This window comes from Mirounga angustirostris, unplaced genomic scaffold (genome assembly GCF_029215605.1).
Source record: "Mirounga angustirostris isolate CCGP_5_RB_7025 unplaced genomic scaffold, mMirAng1.0.hap1 SCAF_6, whole genome shotgun sequence".
Lineage (NCBI taxonomy): Eukaryota > Metazoa > Chordata > Mammalia > Carnivora > Phocidae > Mirounga > Mirounga angustirostris.
Window position 1 is genome coordinate 98,577,716 of NW_026991714.1, and position 20,901 is coordinate 98,598,616.

General features: G+C 38.6%; 1 protein-coding gene and 1 non-coding gene across 7 annotated transcripts in view; one reads left to right on the top strand and one right to left on the bottom strand.

Annotated features, from left to right (window-relative positions):
* The window catches only part of CCAR1 (cell division cycle and apoptosis regulator 1), a 64,993-nt gene that overhangs the window by 36,162 nt on the left and 7,930 nt on the right, over positions 1 to 20,901 (top strand). For all 6 annotated transcript variants that reach the window (XM_045877955.3, XM_045877956.3, XM_045877954.3 and 3 more), the window contains 4 exons: positions 766 to 951; positions 8,878 to 9,069; positions 13,330 to 13,569; positions 14,181 to 14,292. In XM_045877955.3, coding sequence (XP_045733911.1) covers positions 766 to 951; positions 8,878 to 9,069; positions 13,330 to 13,569; positions 14,181 to 14,292 — 730 coding nt within the window. The remainder of the gene's footprint in view (positions 1 to 765; positions 952 to 8,877; positions 9,070 to 13,329; positions 13,570 to 14,180; positions 14,293 to 20,901) is intronic.
* On the bottom strand, positions 3,968 to 4,072 carry LOC123847213 (U6 spliceosomal RNA). The gene has a single exon (XR_006791463.1). It is a non-coding gene; the product is annotated as a U6 spliceosomal RNA (small nuclear RNA).

The following is a 20,901-nucleotide window of genomic DNA, read 5'->3' on the forward strand; positions in this document are numbered from 1 at the left end:
TTGCTTTTTTTTTTAGTAAGTAGAGAATGTATATCATAAGAAGATTAAGCCTGCATCCCAGGACTTTTTATCAAACCTGATGGCTTTGCCATTAAGTTTCTTATTTTAAAACTTGTATTTCTTTTGGTTATAAATACAATGTGTGCTTATTTTAAAAACTGGTACATACATAGAAAAATAGAAGATAAAAGTTACTCAAGTCTATAACTCAAACACAGCCACTGTTAAAATTTTCATGTATTTTTTCCATTATTTTTTCTGTGTACAAGCTTTATGATTGGTTGGTTGGTTGGTTCTGATCGTCTATAAAACATTGGCAGTCTCATCCTTTTCAATTAATATTGGTGTTTCCCATGTAATTCTTTTTAAATGTTCTGTATTCCTCTCATCCAGTTGATGTGGTATTATTATCTTTTGTTGGATATTTAGATTCTTCACATTTTTGAGGAAGGAACTGTTACAAGAAATATGTAAAAGTTTTGTTTTGTTTTCCAGTGTGTTTAGAATATTTCTTTAGGGTGAACTGCCGTAAATTAGAATTTCTGTGTCAAAGAGCATTAATGGTTTTTAAAGCATCTTAAAACATGTTACAGATTATTTTCCAAAAATATTCTATCAGTTGCATTTTCACAAACATGTTCTGAGCTGTACAAGTGTATTTTTCACCAACATTTTAAAAAACCAGATGAAAGATAATTGCATAGTTTGTTCCCTATTTCAATATCCCATTTTCTTTTTCTGTGTTTTTATGCTCTGTATATTTAGGTAAATGATCTCCGAAAAGAATTGGAAAGTCGAGCTCTTAGTTCTAAAGGATTAAAATCCCAGTTAATAGCCCGGTTGACAAAACAGCTTAAAGTAGAAGAGCAAAAAGAAGAACAAAAAGAATTAGAGAAATCAGAAAAAGAAGAGGAAGAGGAGGATGATAGGAAATCTGAAGATGATAAAGAGGTATATACTATTAAATATAATACTGGTTTAGAGAGAGTTCTTGAAATATGTTTGTGTATACTTTTATTAAGATAAAACTATAGGGGCCCCTTCCCCCTGCTTGCTCACTCTCTCTCTCTAAAATAAATCTTTTTTTTTTTAAGATATAACTACATAACTCTTTAAGATTCAACCAGTTTTGCAAGTTTGACAAATGCATATAGTTGTGCAACCACCACCACAATTAAGATATAAAACAGGTCTGCCACCCCCTAAAAATCCTCTGTATCCCTCTGTAAGCATTTTCCTCTCTCCATGTGTACCTTCTGCCTCCCAGACCAGCCTCTGGGAGCCACTGACCTGTTTCCTGTAGTTTTGCCAATTCCAGTATATCATGTAAATGGAACCATACAACCTGTTGAGTCTGACCTCTTCAACTCAGCATAATGCATTAGAGATTCACCCATTTTGTTGTATATATCACTAATTTTTTCCTTTTTTTTTTTTTTTTTAAGCTTTTAGAGAGGGTGGGGAGGGGCAGTAATGGGCGAGGGGTAAAGGGAGAGAGAATTCCAATCAGACTCCGTGCTGAGCTCAGAGCCTGTCTTAGGGCCCCTATCCCATGACCCTGAGACTATGACCTGAGGAGAAATCAAGAGTTGGATGCCCAGTCGACTGAGCCAGCCAGGTGCCCACTAATTTGTTCCTTTTTATTCCTTAATAACATTCCATAGTATCAATGTATCAATTTATTAGTTTTCCATTTGAGAGACACTTGAGTTGTTTCCAAGTCATGTATTTTTAATCTTCCCCTTTAAAAATGAATAATTATTCATGTGTTTGGGGTGCCTGGCTGGCTCAGTCATTAGAGCATGTGACTCTTGATCTTGGGGTCATGGGTTCAAGCCCAACATTGGGCATAGAGTTTACTTAAAAAAATTACTCCTCTATCTTAGATATAGAAAATGAGATAAAATTTGATTGACCGAACCATTAAGTTCAGAGATTGAGTTCTAGTGAAGTGCTTATTCCAGAATTTTGCTGCTTCTACAGCTATGTGTTTGATTGCACTTCAGTCCTTAAGACTCTGAGACTATAGACTTATGCCCTTAAAATAATTCCTGCTTGCATAAGCCTGTCATTTGTTTTCTGAATTTGAAATACAGGAATATAAGAAGCATGTTAGAATACCAGTAATTGGAGAAACCAACATTATGTGTTTCCTAATGTGATGCATTGTGGAGTGTACATCATTATTTATGAAGTATTCTTGCCAAAAGTGTTTTTACCATAATCTAATTATGAGGGAACAATCAGATAAATTTAGAATGTGAGAACTTCTGCAGAGCAGCTTGTCTGAACTTTTCAAAAAAAGGTCTATATAATGAGAGACTAAAGAAGAAAAATGATAAATAGTAAAAGAGTTTAGCGAGGCGTGACAACTGAATGCGCTGAGTGTGAAACTTGACAGGTCCTGAATGGGGGGGGGGGAAGCCATAAAGAGTAGTTTGGGAATAACTGGAGATACTTGATTATGGATGTGATATTAGATAATATTGAAGCAGTGCTAAATTTCTTGGATGTGATGTTTTTGTGATCATGTAGAATTGCCTTGTTATTCCGAGGTGCATTGATTTGTGATTTCTTATTCAGTAGATTATAAATATTTACCTTGATAGTGAAATTGTCTCACTTGGCCAGTGGGAGCCCTATCGAGTTGGCTTCTATGTCTTTTTTTTTTTTTTTTTTAAGATTTTATTTATTTATTTGACAGAGAGAGACACAGCGAAAGAGGGAACACAGTAGGGGGAATGGGAGAGGGAGAAGCAGGCTTCCCGCGGAGCAGGGAGCCCGATGCGGGGCTCAATCCCAGGACCCTGGGATCATGACCTGAGCCGAAGGCAGACGCTTAACAACTGAGCCACCCAGGCACCCGGCTTCTATGTCTTTTGACACGTTCTCATCATATTTTGAGGACTTATTTTGCAGCACAAAACAATGTTGCAGTTTCACTGTGTACTATCCCTGCCCTGGTTCTGGAATCAGCCATTTTCCCAGGAAGCCCTGATACTTTTTAGTGAAGAATGGTAATGATATTTAGAAGCCAAGACATATTCATTGGTATCATTGTGCTGCTGTCAACCCCTGTCAGTTAACCGTTTTGGTAGATACATACTCGTTTATACTTATGTTTATCTATGTATATACGTATTTGCATCTGTATTTGTTAGTATATATTGTGTGTATTGAATGTCGTAAGTTTATGCTAGTATCTCCAATTCTATTCCCAACATCAGAGTTCATTTCAGTTTCTCCCTTTCCATAAAGTTAATTCTTTTGTCCAATAATGAGAAACAGCTTCTGTTGTACTTAATAATTATATACTTACTTGCTCAGTTGTCTGTCGCATTCCCTTTCCCATCTGGATACCCTCTTTACTTTGGTCTGATTTCCTGCCCTGTATTCTGTCTTTGTATGGATGCCCTCCTTACTCTATTTGGGTTTTAATACCTGGTAACTGGGCAGCTCATCTGCTCTGGGCATTGTAGCTCTACCTCTCTGTCAGCCTCCATCCCCTGTGTAGACACTTGCTTTGCATGGAGGAATTGCTTTAGAATTGAATTGTTATGGACAGAAGGAGTAGATAGAGAAGGCAAAGAAGAGCTGGTTTTCACTTTTTGATGTTAACAGCCAGTGGGGTTGAAAACTGGTGATAATTCTTACCATTTTGTTTTCACATATTTTCCTCTTCGGCTATTTGATTACGTAGTGGTATAGTTTTATCTATTTGTAAATTCATATAGACGAAGGCAGGATCAGTGCTTGATTTCTTTTCATTTTTTAAAAATATAGAATGCGGGGCACCTGGGTGGCTTAGTCGTTAAGCGTCTGCCTTCGGCTCAGGTCATGATCTCCAGGGTTCTGGGATCAAGCTCCACATCGGGCTCCCTGTTCCGTGAGAAGCCTGCTTCTCCCTCTCCTACTCCCCCCTGGTTGTGTTCCCTCTCTCGCTGTGTCTCTCTTTCAGATAAATAAATAAAATATAGAGTGCTTCTTAAATATGAGTCATCCTTGTGCAAGGCCCATGCTAATCTTCTCCATATTGGTCTAATTTTCTTACATGTGCTGCTGAAGCAAGCACTGTTTTCCTTTATTTTATCCAGTTTTCAAGATACTGAATTGGTTCCCTATCATCTTCTGATGGTTACCTGTTTGGTTTTTGTGTGTTTAAAGATATTTATTTATTTATTTATTTATTTGACAGAGAGAGACACAGCGAGAGAGGGAACACAAGCAGGGGGAGTGGGAGTGGGAGAGGGAGAAGCAGACTCCCCACTGAACAGGGAGCCCGATGGGGGGCTTAATCCCAGGACCCTGAGACCATGACCTGAGCCGAAGGCAGACGCTTAACGACTGAGCCACCGAGGCACCCCTCCCTACCTGTTTGTTTTTAAACATTATTGTTGGGGTGCCTGGGTGGCTCAGTTGGGTGAGTTTCTTCCTTTAGCTCAGGTCATAATCCCAAGGTTTTAGGATTGAGCCCTGCATCGGTTTCCTTGCTCAGCGAGGAGCCTGCTTCTCTTTTTCCCTCCGCCCCTCCCCCTGCTTGTGCTTTCTTTCTGAAATAAATAAAATCTTTAAAAAAAAATAAACATCATTATGAATTTATAGATTTATTTTTTTAAGATTTTTTTATTAGCACAAACAGGGAGAGTGGCAGGGGGAGAAGGAGAAGCAGACTCCCCACTGAGCAGGGACCCTGATGTAGGTCTTTGATCCCAAAACCCTGGGATCATGAGCTGAGCTAAAGGCAAGATGCTCAACCGACTGAGCCACCCAGGCTCCCTGAATTTGTAGATTTAAACACATTTTATGGGTTTCAGTTCGTTGTAATTCTTATCCTTATTGAAGCTCAAATTGTCTTTTTTTGTCCAGTGAGTAGAATATATATATAGATATACAACACTAATGTAGAACAAATAGCATACCACTAATGTTGTTGCTGAAATTTGTTTAAAATTATTATTTTTTTTTAATTATTTGAGAGAGAGTGAGTACAAGTGGGCAGAGGGTCAGAGGAAGAGGGAGAAACAACTCACTGCTGAGCAGGGAGCCCGGTGAGGGACTCGATCCCAGGACTCTGGTATCGTGACCTGAGCCGAAGGCAGACACTTAACTGACTGAGCCACCCAGGCGCCCCTATTTTTGCATTTCCTATTGTCATTTTCTCCCCATTGTTTTTATGTTGTACTATAAGTACATCATCCTAACGTGTAGCATTACATATCGTACTCTTTTAATTCTCATTTAGTCTTTGTCCTACAATTACCGTATCTAATGCTCACCAATAGTCCTTTTGTCAGTGTCTCTGAAGCTCATTTCTAGGAGATTCCTCAGAGCTCATGTATGTTCGTAACAGTTTGACTATACTCTACTTAAAAGTCAGTTTTGCCACTTTTTGCCTGCCAATACTTGGTGTAAAAAAGAATCCTTCATCCCCACTATATACAACTTTGGGTGTTATTACCAAAGGCACTATATTGAGGTGAATGTGAGTGAGTTGGGCCTTGTGACACAAGGAGGCAAAGTTATTTGGGGCAAATATGCCCAGGTTACCAACAACCCTGAAAATGATGGATGCATAAATGCAGTCTTGCTGGTTTGACAGCAGTTTCAGAGAAGTAATTCCTTACAATTACTGAAGAGTACACACCAATCAGGAGGACCACCATTACTGTGGTGGTTCTGAATACTACCAAACAGCCTTATGTATCTGCAGTCATCAGGAGAAGTATTTATTCTATTGTGAAAAACATTAAAATAGACATTTATTAAAATAAAAAAAAAGTCAGTTTTGCTAAATATAAAGTCTTTGATTCACATTTTTATTTCTTTAAATCTTAAATATATGCTACTCTTTTTTCTTTTTAAGATATTTATTTATTTATTTATTTATTTTAGAGAGAGCAAAATGAGCAGTGGGGGAGAGCTGGGGAGGGGGAAAGGGAAGGGAACCTCAAGTACACTCTGTGCTGAGCCTGGAGCATGATGTGGGGCTCAATCTCACGATCCTGAAGATCATGATCTGAGTCAAAACCAGGAGATGGACACTTAACTGGGTGAGCCACCCAGGCGTCCCTATGTTACTGTTTTTTTGTTTTTTGTTTTTTTTATGTTACTGTTTTTTTGTTTGTTTTAAGATTTTTATTTATTATTTGACAGAGACAGTGAGGGAACTATACTAGATACCTAATGAAGTGGAATCATACAGTATCTGCTCTTTTGTGTCTGGCTTCTCTCACTTAGCATAATGTTTTCAGAGTTCATCCATGTCATAGCATGGATCAGAACTTCATTTCTTTCTTTTTTGTTAAGATTTTATTTATTTGACAGAGACAGCGAGAGAGGGAACACAAGCAGGGGGAGTGGGAGAGGGAGAAGCAGGCTCCCCACTGAGCAGGGAGCCCGATGCGGGACTTGATCCCAGGACCCTGGGATCATGACCTGAGCCGAAGGCAGACGCTTAACGACTGAGCCACCCAGACGCCCCAGAACTTCATTTCTTTATAAGGCTGAATAATATTCCATTGCATGTATATACTGCATTTTGTTTATCCCTTCATCTGTTAATGGACATTTGAGTTGTTTTCACCTTTTGGTATTGTGAATAAAACTGCTATCTACAAGCATGTTTTCAGGGCGCCTGGGTGGCTCTTGTATTCTATCACCTCATTTTCAGTTTTAAAATTCTTACTGTATTGTCCTGGGGCTCCTGGGTGGTTCAGTCATTTAAGTGTCTGCCTTCAGCTCAGATCACGAACCTGGAGTCCTGGGAATGAGCCCCGCATCGGACTCTGCTCAGCGGAGACCCTGCTTCTCCCTTTGCCCCTCACCCCGCTCGTGCTCTCTCTCTCTCAAGTAAATAAAATCCGTTTTATTTTATTTATTTTATTTTTTAATTTTTTTTTTAAAAGATTTTATTTATTTATTTGACAGAGAGAGAATGAGAGACAGAGAGCATGAGAGGGAGGAGGGTCAGAGGGAGAAGCAGACTCCCTGCTGAGCAGGGAGCCCGATGCGGGACTCGATCCTGGGACTCCAGGATCATGACCTGAGCCGAAGGCAGTCGCTTAACCAACTGAGCCACCCAGGCGCCCAATAAAATCTTTTTTAAAAAAAATAAAATTCTTATTTCTATTGTCCTTTCATATCTTGTAAGATTTTCTTAATCTCTTAGTACGCTTTAAAATAGTTAAGATTTTTATCTGTCTATGCCTGTTTTTCTGGCCCACTTTCATTGTCTGTAGGGATGTAATTCTCCTTGTTCTCTTTTAAATAGTAACTTTCTATAGGACTTGACCTCAATACCTTCTTTTGCTCATTTTTATGTGAATTTAGTTTGCCTAACATTTTATTAGAAGAGGTTGCTTAAGGGGTGCCTGGGTGGGTCAGTCAGGTAAGTGACCGACTCTTGGTTTTGTCTCAGGTCATGTGATCTTAGGGTCATGAGATTGAGCCCCATGTTGGGCTCCGTGCTCAGTGGGGAGCCTGCGCATGCACGGCTCTCTCTCTCTCTCTCAAATAAATCTTTAATAAAGATAGCTTTTTCCTGACTTCATAAAGATTTATATATTATGTTGTTTTCTTACTCTGTTTAAAACTGTGGTGGTTTGTGGGTGCCTGGGAGGCTCAGTTAAGTGTCAGCCTTTGGCTCAGGTCATGATCCCAGGGTCCTGGGATCGAGTCTCACATTGGGCTCCCTGCTCAGTCAGGAGTGTGCTTCTTCCTCTGCGCCCTCCTCTGTTCGTGTCCTCTCCCTCTCTCTCTCACAAAAATAAATAAAATCTTAAAAAAAACACAACTATGGTTATTTGCTTTCTAAGATTTTGATCTCTGTTGCCCTTCCATCACTGTTTATTGGGTTGGGACCTTTTCCTCCCATGTCTGTGTTGTTGCTATTGATTCTGCTTTCAGAAATTTCTTCACAGGGTGAGAGACCCTGTGCTAGAAAGATGCCCTGGTAAATCAGCTTTGCAAGTTCGTAGGACTAGAATATTCTAGGCCCTTTTAGATCTTAACACAGGCTCCTTGTACTCACTATTGTTGGGAGTAAAACGTTGCCTAGTTTCAGCTGCTGTTATGAAATTGAACTCACTTTCCAGTGAACGCCTTTTGACTCTTGGTTTTCCTGTTCTTAGAGCCATCAGACAACTCCATTGTTTCCTTCTGCTTTCCCTCTGCTCGGATGCCAGTAACATATAGGTCTTCTGGCTCTTGTGGCTTTTTCCCACTCATTTGTGTATTGGGGTTTTTGGGAATACCTTTTCACCTTGTTTTGTTCTGAATGTACATGAATGTTGGATGTTGGTTTTGGGATCTAGATTATTCCCCCTCTTTTTTTTTTTAAGATTCTTTTTTTAATTTTTTATTTATATGACAGAGAGAGACAGCCAGAGAGGGAACACAAGCAGGGGGAGCAGGGGAGGGAGAAGCAGGCTTCCCGCAGAGCGGGGAGCCTGATGCGGGGCTTGATCCCAGAACCCTGGGATCATGACCTGAGCGGAAGGCAGATGCTTAATGACCGAGCCACCCAGGCGCCCCTAGATTATTCCCTTTTTATATGGGGATTCTGGAAGATCCAGAAACTATGCTACTGTCAACTATTTTCCAGAATCCCTGGTTTATATAATGTTAACATAGGTATTTTTTTTTTCTCTTTAGAAGTTAGTTTCTTGTGCTGGGAAACTCAAAAGAGAAAAGTAGGAGCCATGGAAGCTGCTGTCTTCTTTACTAAATTTGAACTTTCTTCCCAGCCCTTATGATTGGCATAATCACCATAAGGAGTCATGGGAATTTTGCCCTTTTTCTTTACATGGTGTGCATTTGATACATACATACATATTGTACATGGAGGTTTAACCATTACTTAAAATTTCAAATATGTAGGAAGAAGAAAGAAAACGTCAAGAGGAAATGGAACGCCAGCGTCGGGAAAGAAGATACATTTTGCCTGATGAACCAGCCATCATTGTACATCCAAACTGGGCTGCAAAAAGTGGAAAGTTTGATTGTAGCATTATGTCTTTGAGTGTACTTTTAGACTACAGATTAGAGGATAATAAAGAACATTCATTTGAGGTAATATTTTAAGTTTGAATTGGGATCTAAATAAGGTATACACATTTTGATTGGTTAATATATTTCTTAAATCTCTTTGATGGCCTTTTTCATGGATTCTGTTTTTTTGTTTTTGTTTTTTTCTTTCAATTTATTTTGGGGGGGTTGAACACCAGCTGATTTTTCCTACAGGATTCACTTTTGGTGATTGCATTCCTATAGTATCATTTAAATGTTCCTCTGGCCTCTGTATTTCCTGTAAATTGATAGTTGGTTCTAAAGTCTTAATCAGGTTCTGATTTAATTATTATTTTTTAAAAAAATACTTCATAAGTAGTGGTATGTTTATCAGAATATCAGGAGACATATAATACATAATGTCTAATTACCTCTTGGGAATGAGGTAATGCTATATTGTTTAGAATTAAAATAGCATTCAGTGGGATTTAAAATTATACTTGTGACTGACGGAAGTGTAAGATAAAAGATGTTTATTTTTCAACATGAATCTATCTCTTACCATTACTATAGGGCAGATTTACAACATACAATTTATTTTTCAAAATAATTGAAGATTTTTATCCCTTAAGAAATGATTGCTTCATTCGTTAAATAAAATCAATTAAAATATTCCAAAATACTAATTTCATAAGCTTATGAAAAATTACAATATTTTTCAATTATTGTATCTTACCAACACATTTCACATTCTTGTTTGTATGTTTTGTTTTATAAATGATGTTGGAAAAGTCCGTCAGACTTACTTGACCCAAAAGGTCATTGTCCACAAGATGAAAATGAAATACTTAGACTAGAGACATTTACAAACAAATATAGAGGCTTACTGAGGCAATTATAAAACACGATGTGCATGCTTATTGGTCCTGATAAAAGACAGGTTGCAAATATTAAAATAATTATAATTTTTAGTACATTAATAATTCCAGTAAGCCTGTGTTTTTAAATATTATATACTAGATGACTTTATTTTTATTACCAGTTACTTAATATAATTCTTAATAGTGCCTACCATCTAGTAGTAATTTGAATAAATAAATGAAAAAAATTAGTGTTTGGTATTACTGCTTATATAGTATATACCATGTATCTGACTGAGCCGTAGGAGGATCTCAAACTAATGCTACTCCAGTGGAAACAAAGCAATTTGTGAAACAGCCATTTGCTAGCAAAATGATCCCTTACCTTTTTCCTCCCCACCGAACATACCTCCTGGGTTAATTTCCTTTTAATCTATTTAGAATGCAAATGTCATTTTGGTACATGAATTTTTTTTTTTTTTTTAAGATTTATTTATTTTAGGGAGAGAATGAGAGCACAAGTGGGAGGGGCAGAGAGAGAGAGAGAGAGAGAGGGAGAGAGAATCTAAAGCAGACTCTGCACTGAGCGCAGAGTCCAGTGCAGAGCTTGATCTCAAGACCCTGAGATGATGACCTCAGCCGAAATCAAGAGTCGGATGCTTAACTGACTCAGCCACCCAGGCACCACCCCTTGTTACATGAATTTTTTTTTTTTTTTTTAGTTTTATTTATTTATTTGACAGAGAGAGACATAGCGAGACATGGAACACAAGCAAGGGGAGTGGGAGAGGGAGAAGCAGGCTCCCCGCCAAGCAGGGAGCCCGATGCGGGGCTCGACCCTAGGACCATAACCTGAGCCGAAGGCAGACATTTTAACGACTGAGCCACCCAGGCGCCCCCAATTTTTAAAAAATATTCTGTAATTAAGAAAAACCATTTATCATAAAATTATAAATCTTTGGTTGATTTAATATTAATGCTAGATTTGTCTCAATGCTTTTACATGAAAAGATTTAAAAATTAATTCTGCTCTTCTGGGTTGTGCCTCGCTGCCTCCATGGAAGAGTATGAAACTCTTGATCTCAGGGTTTTGGATTCGAGCCCCACATTTGGTGTGGAAATTACTTAAATAAATAAATAAACTTAAAAAAAAATAATTCTGGGGACACCTGGGTCCCTTGGTTAAGCGTCTGCCTTTGGCTCAGGTCATGATCCCAGGGTCCTGGGATCTCCCTGCTCAGTGGGGAGTCTGCTTCTCCCTCTGCCTGCTGCTTCCCCTGCCCATGCGCGCTCTCTCTCTCTTCCTCTGCAAATAAATAATTCTTTAAAAAAAATTAATTCTGCTATTCTAGTTACTGTTCTGGGCTTCTTCTAATTTAACCCATTTAACTTACTGCTTTTTATTTCTAGGTAATGAAAAAGAGAAGACTCTTAGGAAAAGATAATGCCTCTTGTATTTATGCAAATGGAAATCTTATTTAGTTTCACAAATGGTTAAGAGGGGAGTTTTCAATATCTCTCTTTTTTTAAGAGAGAGGGTCAGAGAGAATCTTTTTTTTTTTTTTTTTTTAAAGATTTTATTTATTTATTTGAGACAGAGAGAATGAGAGACAGAGAGCATGAGAGGGAGGAGGGTCAGAGGGAGAAGCAGACTCCCTGCCGAGCGGGAGCCCGATGCGGGACTCGATCCCAGGACTCCAGGATCATGACCTGAGCCGAAGGCAGTCGCCCAACCAACTGAGCCACCCAGGCGCCCGGTCAGAGAGAATCTTAAGCAGGCTCTCTATGCCTAGTGCAGACTCTTGGGGCTCAATCTCACAACCCTGAGATCATGACCTGAGTCGAAATCAAGAGTCAGATACTTAACTGACTGAGCCACTCAGGCACTGTGAGTTTTCAACATCTGGATGGTCATTTTACTGGTAATAAATTTCTGTTTTAAAATGTGTAAAGACTGGGCATGAGTTAAAGAAAAATAGATTATAAATTCAATTTTAATTTTAATATATTATCCTTTATGATCAGGAAAATAGTCTGATTAAAGTGTTTTATCAAATATACTATGAACTCCTTGCCAGAGTTTATACATTTTAGAGTTGTGTTCAACCATTTCAAGTTCTGGACCCTTTTAATCTGTTGGAAACCATTAGCCTTAGAATTTTTTTTTAGAATGTTAGTTTTTAAATTTTTTTAACATTTTATTTATTTATTTGAGAGAGTGTGAGTGGAAGGAAGGGCAGAGGGAGAGGGAAAAATCTCAAGCACTGAGTGCAGAGCGCGATACAGTGCTTGAGATCATGACCTGAGCTGAAATCAAGAGTCAGACGCTTAACCAACTTAGCCACCCAGGCGCCCCAAGATTTTATTTTTAAGTAATTTCTACACCTGATGTGGGGCTCAGACTCACAACCCTGAGAGCAAGAGTCACATGCTCTAGTGACTGAGCCAGCCAGACACCCCATACTTAGAAATATTTATGTAGAAAATTTAGTGTGTAATTTTAGGTTCTGGAGTATGTGATTATCCATGGATATTTGCATAGTAATAAAACTATCTATGGATATTTGCATAGTAATAATGTATGCTCCTACTCACAATTCTGAGTTGGTGTCCCCTGCCTGAAATGCTTTTCTAGGGATCTATCTGGCCCCATTCACTTGTCACCTTCAGGTCACTTCTGATGTCACCTAATCAAAGAGATCTTCTCTGACTACACTGTACTTTCTTGTTAACTCTGTGTGTTTATCCTCCCTTTTTTTTTTTTTCCCTTAAAATTTGATGCTCTGGTTACCTTTTACTTTTCCCCATTAGATTATTAGCAAATTAGAGTTAGGATTTTTATCTGCTTCCTTCACTTCTGTATCCCTAATGCCTAGAATAGTCCATGGTACGTAGTAGGTATTTCAGAAAAACTTGTTGAATAAATTAAAAAATACATTTATCATGAAGATTAATTGCTGTGTAAAATAGAAATCATTTTTTCCTACTCATTTTCAAAGTCCAAATTTCATTTCAAAATTTGTCAAATTTTGTATTATTTTTTCTAAAATTTGGCCAAAAGTATATTAAACGTAGTGTTTATATCTTTAGGAGAGTTTTTTTGTTTTGTTTTGTTTTCATTTGAGATACAGAGAGAGCATGAGCAGGGGGAGAAGCAGAGGGAGGGGGAGAAGCAGACTCCCTGCTGAGCAGGGAGCCCGATGAGGGGCTCGATCCCGGGGCCCTAGGATCATGACCTGAGCCGAAGGCAGATGCTTAACCATCTGAGCCACCCAGCACCCCCAGGAGAGTTTTTGAGTCTTTTGAAGATCTTCAACATCATTGACATCAATTATTATTACTCTCTTGTTAGTGCATATTAATTGTTAGATGTGGCAAATCATTATTTGATAAATTATTATGCTGGGTTTATTCAATATTTCTATTAAAGGTGACTGGGTTACTGTTGGTATCTTTGTTATAGGTTTCACTGTTTGCAGAACTTTTCAATGAAATGCTTCAAAGAGATTTTGGTGTCAGAATATACAAATCATTACTATCTCTTCCTGAGAAAGAGGACAAGAAAGAAAAGGAAAAGAAAAGCAAAAAAGATGAGAGAAAAGATAAAAAAGAAGACAGAGATGAAGAAACTGATGAGCCAAAACCCAAACGGAGAAAATCAGGCGATGATAAGGATAAAAAAGAAGATAGAGATGAAAGGAAGGTCTGTAATTATTTCCATTACCAGCAACCTATTTATTTTTTATTTTTATTTTTTTTAAAGATTTTATTTATTTGACAGAGAGAGATACAGCGAGAGAGGGAACACAAGTGGGGGGAGAGGGAGAGGGAGAAGCAGGCCTCCCGCCGAGCAGGGAGCCCAATGCGGGGCTCGATCCCAGTACCCTGGTATCTGACCTGAGCCGAAGGCAGACGCTTAACGACTGAGCCACCCAGACACCCTACCAGCAACCTATTTAGAAGTTTTCCTTTTGTTTTCTAGAGTATAACAAATGATGAATTCATCAGAAGAGCAAAATGTAAAGGCTAAACTAAAAGATTTTAGTGTATTATTAGAAATGTAAGTCTTTGAATTAAGCCTATATAGACATCTAGAACTAATTTCTGGTAATTTTCTTTTTTTAAGGTATGCAGCATGACGGTATATTTACATGTATTGTGAATGGTAGTTTAATTTTAAAGTGTATTGTTAAGAAAATTTTATAATTTGATTCTATTTCAAGTAAATAATGAATTTAATGTTTTTTTGTTTCAGTCATTTAACATTTGGTCAGATATCTTGCCTAATATAACTAACTGCATTTTAAATTACAGAAAGAAGATAAAAGAAAAGAGGATTCTAAAGATGATGATGAAACTGAAGAAGATAATAATCAAGATGAATATGATCCAATGGAAGCAGAAGAAGCTGAGGATGAAGAAGATGGTATGATTCAAATGTACTTATTTCGCATTAGGATGAAAAATGCATTTTTTTTTTTTTAAAGATTTTATTTATTTATTTGACAGACAACAGCGAGAGAGGGAACACAAGCAGGGGGAGTGGGAGAGGGAGAAGCAGGCTTCCCACTGAGCAGGGAGCCCGATGTAGGGCTCCATCCCAGGACCCTGGGATCATGACCTGAGCTGAAGGCAGACGCTTAACGACTGAGCCACCCAGGTGCCCTGAAAAATACATTTTTTGTTTGATCACTTTGTATAATAGCAGTCTATAATTTTAAAATTTTTTCTTTTTCAGAATAGAAATGGTAAAATATTCTTTAGTAAAAATCTATATTGTTTTATTAATAGTTGAGAGGATATTTTTTTAGGTAGAACTTAGCGTTTTATTTAGATCTTCATTAAACTATTGGAATTGAGAACCAGACATATTTAATAAACCTCCAAAAATAGATCCTGAAAGGCACTTTCTGCTTAAGGCAAACGGTCGTAGGACGAGCATGTAAACAAGCTGGCTTCTCTGTACCCACACCCGCTACGTCAGCCTGCTCCATGGCCCCTGCATCACCTCTGCCCTCCCTTCTGTTAACACCAGCCAAACCCCCCTATGTCTAACCCAAGGGTTTTTTGTAGGACAACTTGGATTACCTGGGAATGCTGGAAACATGTTGTTAAAGGAATCATGGTGTTGAGAGGAAAAAAAAATTTTTTAAGCTGCATTCTGAGGTGATGGCTTCTCTATACTTACGCCATACTGCAGAATACAATAAATAAGCAATTAGAAGATGTTCAAATATGAAGGGATTTTGTCCTCCCCATCCAAAGTCCTGCTCTCTAAAGGAAGCTGGTTTCTCTGTAGCTACACCAGCTGTTCAGAAAGCTCATTGGACCTGGTTTTGAAAGTAAAACCATCAAAAACCCTGGGAGGAATTACTTCGCAGTGTGGAGTACTCGGTCTTTCTTTCTTTTTTTTGTTTTGTTTTGTTTTGTTTTTAGAGAGACAAAGGGCAGAGGGAGAAGCAGGCTCCCAAGGAGCAGGGAGCCCATTGCGGGACTCGATCCCAGGACCCTGGGATCATGACCTGAGCCGAAGGCAGACGCTTAACCATCTGAGCCACCCAGGCACCCTCGGTCTTTCTTATAAAGAACAAAAAAGTCAATCTGGTACCAAAGTGTGCAACCTACAGACGCTTAGGTTCTGCCCTCTGACATCTGTGTATGATAGATGAGAGGATTTTTTAAAGACGTGCTTTTTTTTTAAAGTAACCCCTACTCCCAACATGCGGATCAAACTCATGACCCTGAGATCAATAGTTGCATGCTCTACTAACTGAACCAGCCAGGCACCCCAAGACATGTTTATTTTTGATTATCATATGTTCTCTATGTAATTAATACTTACTCAACTTGAGGAATGTATTTCCCTGAACATGTTAATTTAACTATGTCATAAAGGTATAACAGTCCCTGTTGTTCCATAGTTTTCTAAGGAAGAACATACTGTGTATAGTCTTTTGCATGTTTGACAGTCTCCATAATTAAAAAAAAATACTAAAATTAGTTTGCTAAAGAAGAATGTATTTGGAACACTACATCAAAAACTAATCAAGTACTGTATGGTGATGTAACATAATTAATAAAAAAAAGAAGAATATATTCTAGGGGCGCCTGGCTGGCTCAGTTGGTGGAGTGTGCAACTTTTTTTTTTTAAGATTTTATTTATTTATTGGACAGAGAGAGGGAACACAAGCACGGGGAGTGTGAGAGGAAGAAGCAAGCTGCCCCAGAGTGTGCAACTCTTGATCTTGGGTCCTGAATTTGAGCCCTACATTGGATGTAGAGATTAAATTAAAAAAAAAAAAAAAACAACTTAAAAAAATAAATAAATAAAGGCTGGGGCGCCTGGGTGGCTCAGTCAGTTGAGTGTCTGCCTTTGGCTCAGGTCATGATCCCAGAGTCCTGGGATCAAGCCCCAGGTAGGGCTCCCTGCTCAGCGGGGAGTTTGCTTCTCCCTCTTCCACCCCACGCCCCTGGCTCGTGCTCTCTCTCAAATAAAATCTTTACCAAAAAAATTAAAAATAAAGACTAATGATAATAAACACCTGTTTATCACCCAAGTTAATAAAAGACACTTACCAATGGGAATGATATTCAAAATACTTAAGGATGCCTGGCTGGCTCAGTTGGTAGAGCATGCAGCTCTTGATTCAGGGTCAGGAGTTCAAACCCCACGTTGGGCACAGAGGTCACTTAAAAACAACGACAACAATAAATGTCCCGACGACTTATAGATGTAGGCCATAAAGTATCTCTGAAGTACCACTGAGTACTTGTCAATCTCCATAAAGATTTGAGACTTTAAAAATCTTTTTAGGGCGCCTGGGTGGCTTAGTCAGTTAAGCTTCTCCCTTTGGCTCAGGTCATGATCCTAGGGTCCTGGGATGGAGTCCCACATCGGGCTCCCTGATCAGCCCTTACCCTACTAGTTTGATGGCAGTTTCATCCTTCAGGTTGCTCACGCTAACATCTAGGAATCATCTTAAACATTTATTTTTGCCATACTCCCATTTCCAATCTATCTGGAAGTCATATTGCCTCTGTTTTAAAAACATATCCAGAAACAGACCGTATTTCACCAGCTCCACTAATCTAACCTTAATCCAAGCCATGTTGTCTCCTGCCTAGTTTATTTTAAAAACCTCCTATCTAGGGGTGCCTGGGTGGCTCAGTCAGTTGAGCATCTGCCTTCGGCTCGGGTAATGATCCCAGGGTCTTGGGATCAAGCCCCTCATCAGGTTCCCTGCTCATCAGGGAATCTGCTTTTCCCTCTTAACTCTGCCCCCGTCTTGTGCTCCATGTCTCTCTCTCTCTCAAATAAAATCTTTTAAAAAATAAAAGAATTAAAAAAAAATAAAAACCTTCTATCTGGTTTCCTTGCTTACTCCCTTCTCCTCTAAAGTCTCTTCTCAACACGATTGCCAGAACAGCCTTTGTAAAATTTAAGTCATTTCATTTATTTGTTTGATTTCTTTCATTTGTTTTCAGATTCCTTCAGTGGCTCACCATTTCACTCTGTAAAAAGCCAGTGTTTACAGTGCCCTCTAAGACTCCACGAAATCAAGCCTCTAATTTCATTTCTTACCTCTCTCTTCTACTTGCTCTTTGCACCCAAGGCATCCTGACTTTCTTGAACCCGTTATGTATGCCCCTGTATTCGGACCTTTGCATTGACAATTCCTTCTGCATGCAAACTACCGGAGATCCATCTTCCTGATTCTTTCACATTTGCGGTCTTTGTTCAACTGTCACTTTCTCAATAAAGCCTGCTCTGCACCCACCCCTATTTAAAATTGCAATCTTCCCCACCGGTACACATTCTTGATCCCTCCTTATTTTACTTTACTTACAGAACTTATAACCTATTCTGCTATACTGTTCACTTACTTTACTTATTGTCTGTCTTCCCACTTGTATACATATAAGCTCTTAATAAGGAAAAGAGGGGTTTGGGGGGCACCTAGCTGGCTCAGTCAGTAGAGCATACGACTCTGGATCTTGGGGTTGTAAGTTTGAGCCCCACGTTGGGTGTAGAAATTACTTCAAAATCTTAAAAATTTCTTTTAAATAAAATCTTAGAAAAAGAGGGGTTTTTGTCTCCTCTTTGCTGATAATATATATATTGCAAGTTCCTGGAGCAGTCTAAATATCCAAATGTCATAAACTGCAAAGCCAAACAGGGTGATAGGATTATAGTTCTTTTTTGGTTTTCCTGGTATTTTCAGTTGCTGCTTGCTTATGTTATCATAGTTTTTTCTCCCCCATACTTTATAGTTCATAATCCTATCAAGTTACTTGAAGACCACTCTTTTTCCAGTAGAAAAGTAGAATAGTGACTTTTTTAAAAAATGAAAATACAGTGCCATTTAATGTCTAAAGTGGTGTTGAATTTTCTTAGTAATCGGGAGCATATAACAAGTCTATACCAATCAATTTGATGAAGTTTTTTTTTTTTTTAAGATTTTATTTATTTGACAGAGACACAGCGAGAGAGGGAATACAAGCAGGGGGAGTGGGAAAGGGAGAAGCAGGCTTCCTGCTGAGCAGGGAGCCTTGATGCGGGGCTTGATCCCAGGGCCCTGGATCATGACCTGAGCTGAAGGCAGATGCTTAACGACTGAGCAACCCAGGCACCCCCCCTTTTTTTTTAGATTTATATATTAAAAAAAAAAAAAAAAGATTTTATGTATTGAGAGGGGCAGGGGGAGAGAGAGTCTTAAGCAGGCTCCTGTAAGTGCGGACACTGAGAACAGGGCTTGATCCCACGACCCTTAGATCACTACCTGAGCTGAAACCAAGAGTCAGATGCTCAACTGACTGCAACACCCAGGCCCCCCTTGACGAAAAGATTTTAATAAAAGGTAACGTCAGTTTAACAATAAACAAGGGTAAGGAGAAGAGTTCTTTTATCACTCTTGCAGTCATTTTAAGTTGTTGCACTTTTTCTGGACATAAATTTGGCAATGTCAGTCAACTGTTATACTTTAAATCAACACAGGTGTTCATTCCATAATTGTCTATAAAACAAAAACGTCAGAATTGGTCTTAATGTTTTGTTTTTAAGATTTATTTATTGGGGTGCCTGGGTGGCTCCGTCGTTAAGCGTCTGCCTTCGGCTCAGGTCATGACCCCAGGGTTCTGGGATTGAGCCCCATGTCGGGCTCCCTGCTCAGCAGGAAGCCTGCTTCTCCCTTTCCCACTCCCCGTGCTTGTGTTCCCTCTCTGTCAAATAAATAAATAAAATCTTTAAAAAAAAAAAAAGATTTATTTGTTTTAGAGAGAGAGTTGGTGGGGTGGGGGCAAAGAGGGGGAGAGAAGCAGACTCCCCACAGAGTGGGGAGCATGGCTCTGTCCCACAACCCTGAGATCACGACTGAGCCAAAATCAAGAGTTGGACGCTTAACAGACTGAGCCACCCAGGCATCCCTGTATTAATGTTTAATAATAGACAATTATTTAAATATACTTTGCTATAGACATGGAGTTAAATTCTGTGCAGCCTTTGAAAAAACTGTTGGAAGATTAATGACATTGAAAAAGATGATAAAGTAGTTTTTTGGTTTTTTTTTTTAAGATTTTGTTTATTTGACAGAGAGAGAGAGCGAGAGCAGGAACACAAGCAGAGGGGGAGTGGGAGAGGGAGAAGCAGGCTTCCCGCCAAGCAGGGAGCCCGACGTGGGACTCGATCCCAGGACCCTGGGATCATGACCTGAGCCGAAGGCAGACGCCTAACAACTGAGCCACCCAGGCGCCCCTGTTTTTTTTTTTTTTTTTTAAGATTTATTTATTTGACAGACACAGCGAGAGAGGGAACACAAGCAGGGGGAATGGGAGAGGAAAAGCAGGCTTCCCGCGGAGCAGGGAGCCCGATGTGGGGCTCGATCCCAGGACCCTGGGATCATGACCTGAGCCGAAGACAAACACTTAACGACTGAGCCACCCAGGCCCCCCATAAAGTAGTATTTTATAGATAGTATGTTCCTTTAAATGTGTTTCATATGGGTAGTAGTATATGTGGGGGGAAAATAAAGGGACACGATTGCTGCTACAATCGGTATATTTTTGTGTGATGGGATTTATTTATTCGTAAAAAATCTATGTTCCAAGGGAGACAAAGTTTTGAAATTAATAGCTTTCAAGTTAAATACTCAAATAAGGTGGATCATGTCTATAAAATGTTAATAAAGGGAAGAAATTTACCCTTGTGTAGTATATCGTACACTCTTGATAAAAATTATTCGTAATTACACTTCTACTCAGAAGCTGTTGTTTTCTCTGCTTTATAGTTGAGGAAACTGAGGCTCTTAGCAATGAATTAATTTATCCACAATAATAAACCTTTAATGTCCTATAGCATATATGAGAGAAATCGGTTCCAAGGACACATTTTTTTAAGTTTATTTACATGCCAGTACATACTACAAAACTCACTACTTTTAAATGTGCACTTTAATCATTCTTAATAACTTTATGGATTTGTTAAACCATCACCACAATCCAGCTTTAGACCATTTGCCTATTTCCCTTTTACAAAAATGTCTTTGTTGAGATATAATTCACATATTGTATATCTCATCCATTTAGAAGTGTACAGTTCAGGGGACCTTGCTGGCTCAGTCAGAAGATCATGCAACTGTTGATCTTTGTATGTAGTAGGTTTGAGTCCCATGTTGGGTATAGAGATTACTTAAAATCCAAAATGAATGAATGAAATGAAATCTTAAAAAAAAAAAAATGGTTTATCCAAGTCCCATCTCTAAACATGGAATAGAATGTTAGCGTAAATAAATCTGAATATTAACACTGTTAATTAGGTTTTCTTAATTATCTTAAGAACATCTCAGTTCCTCACATACTGTTTTATTTTGCAGTAATCTATCTGCAGTTAGTTTTACTGCATTGACTAGTTTTCTTTTTAGGTTTTAGAAAACATGCCTTGCTCTGTTTTGTTTAAATTTGTGTTATAATTTCCAATTTTATATATAAAACTTACTCATTTTTTGAACTATGTCCTTCACATTTTTATGGAATTAAATTA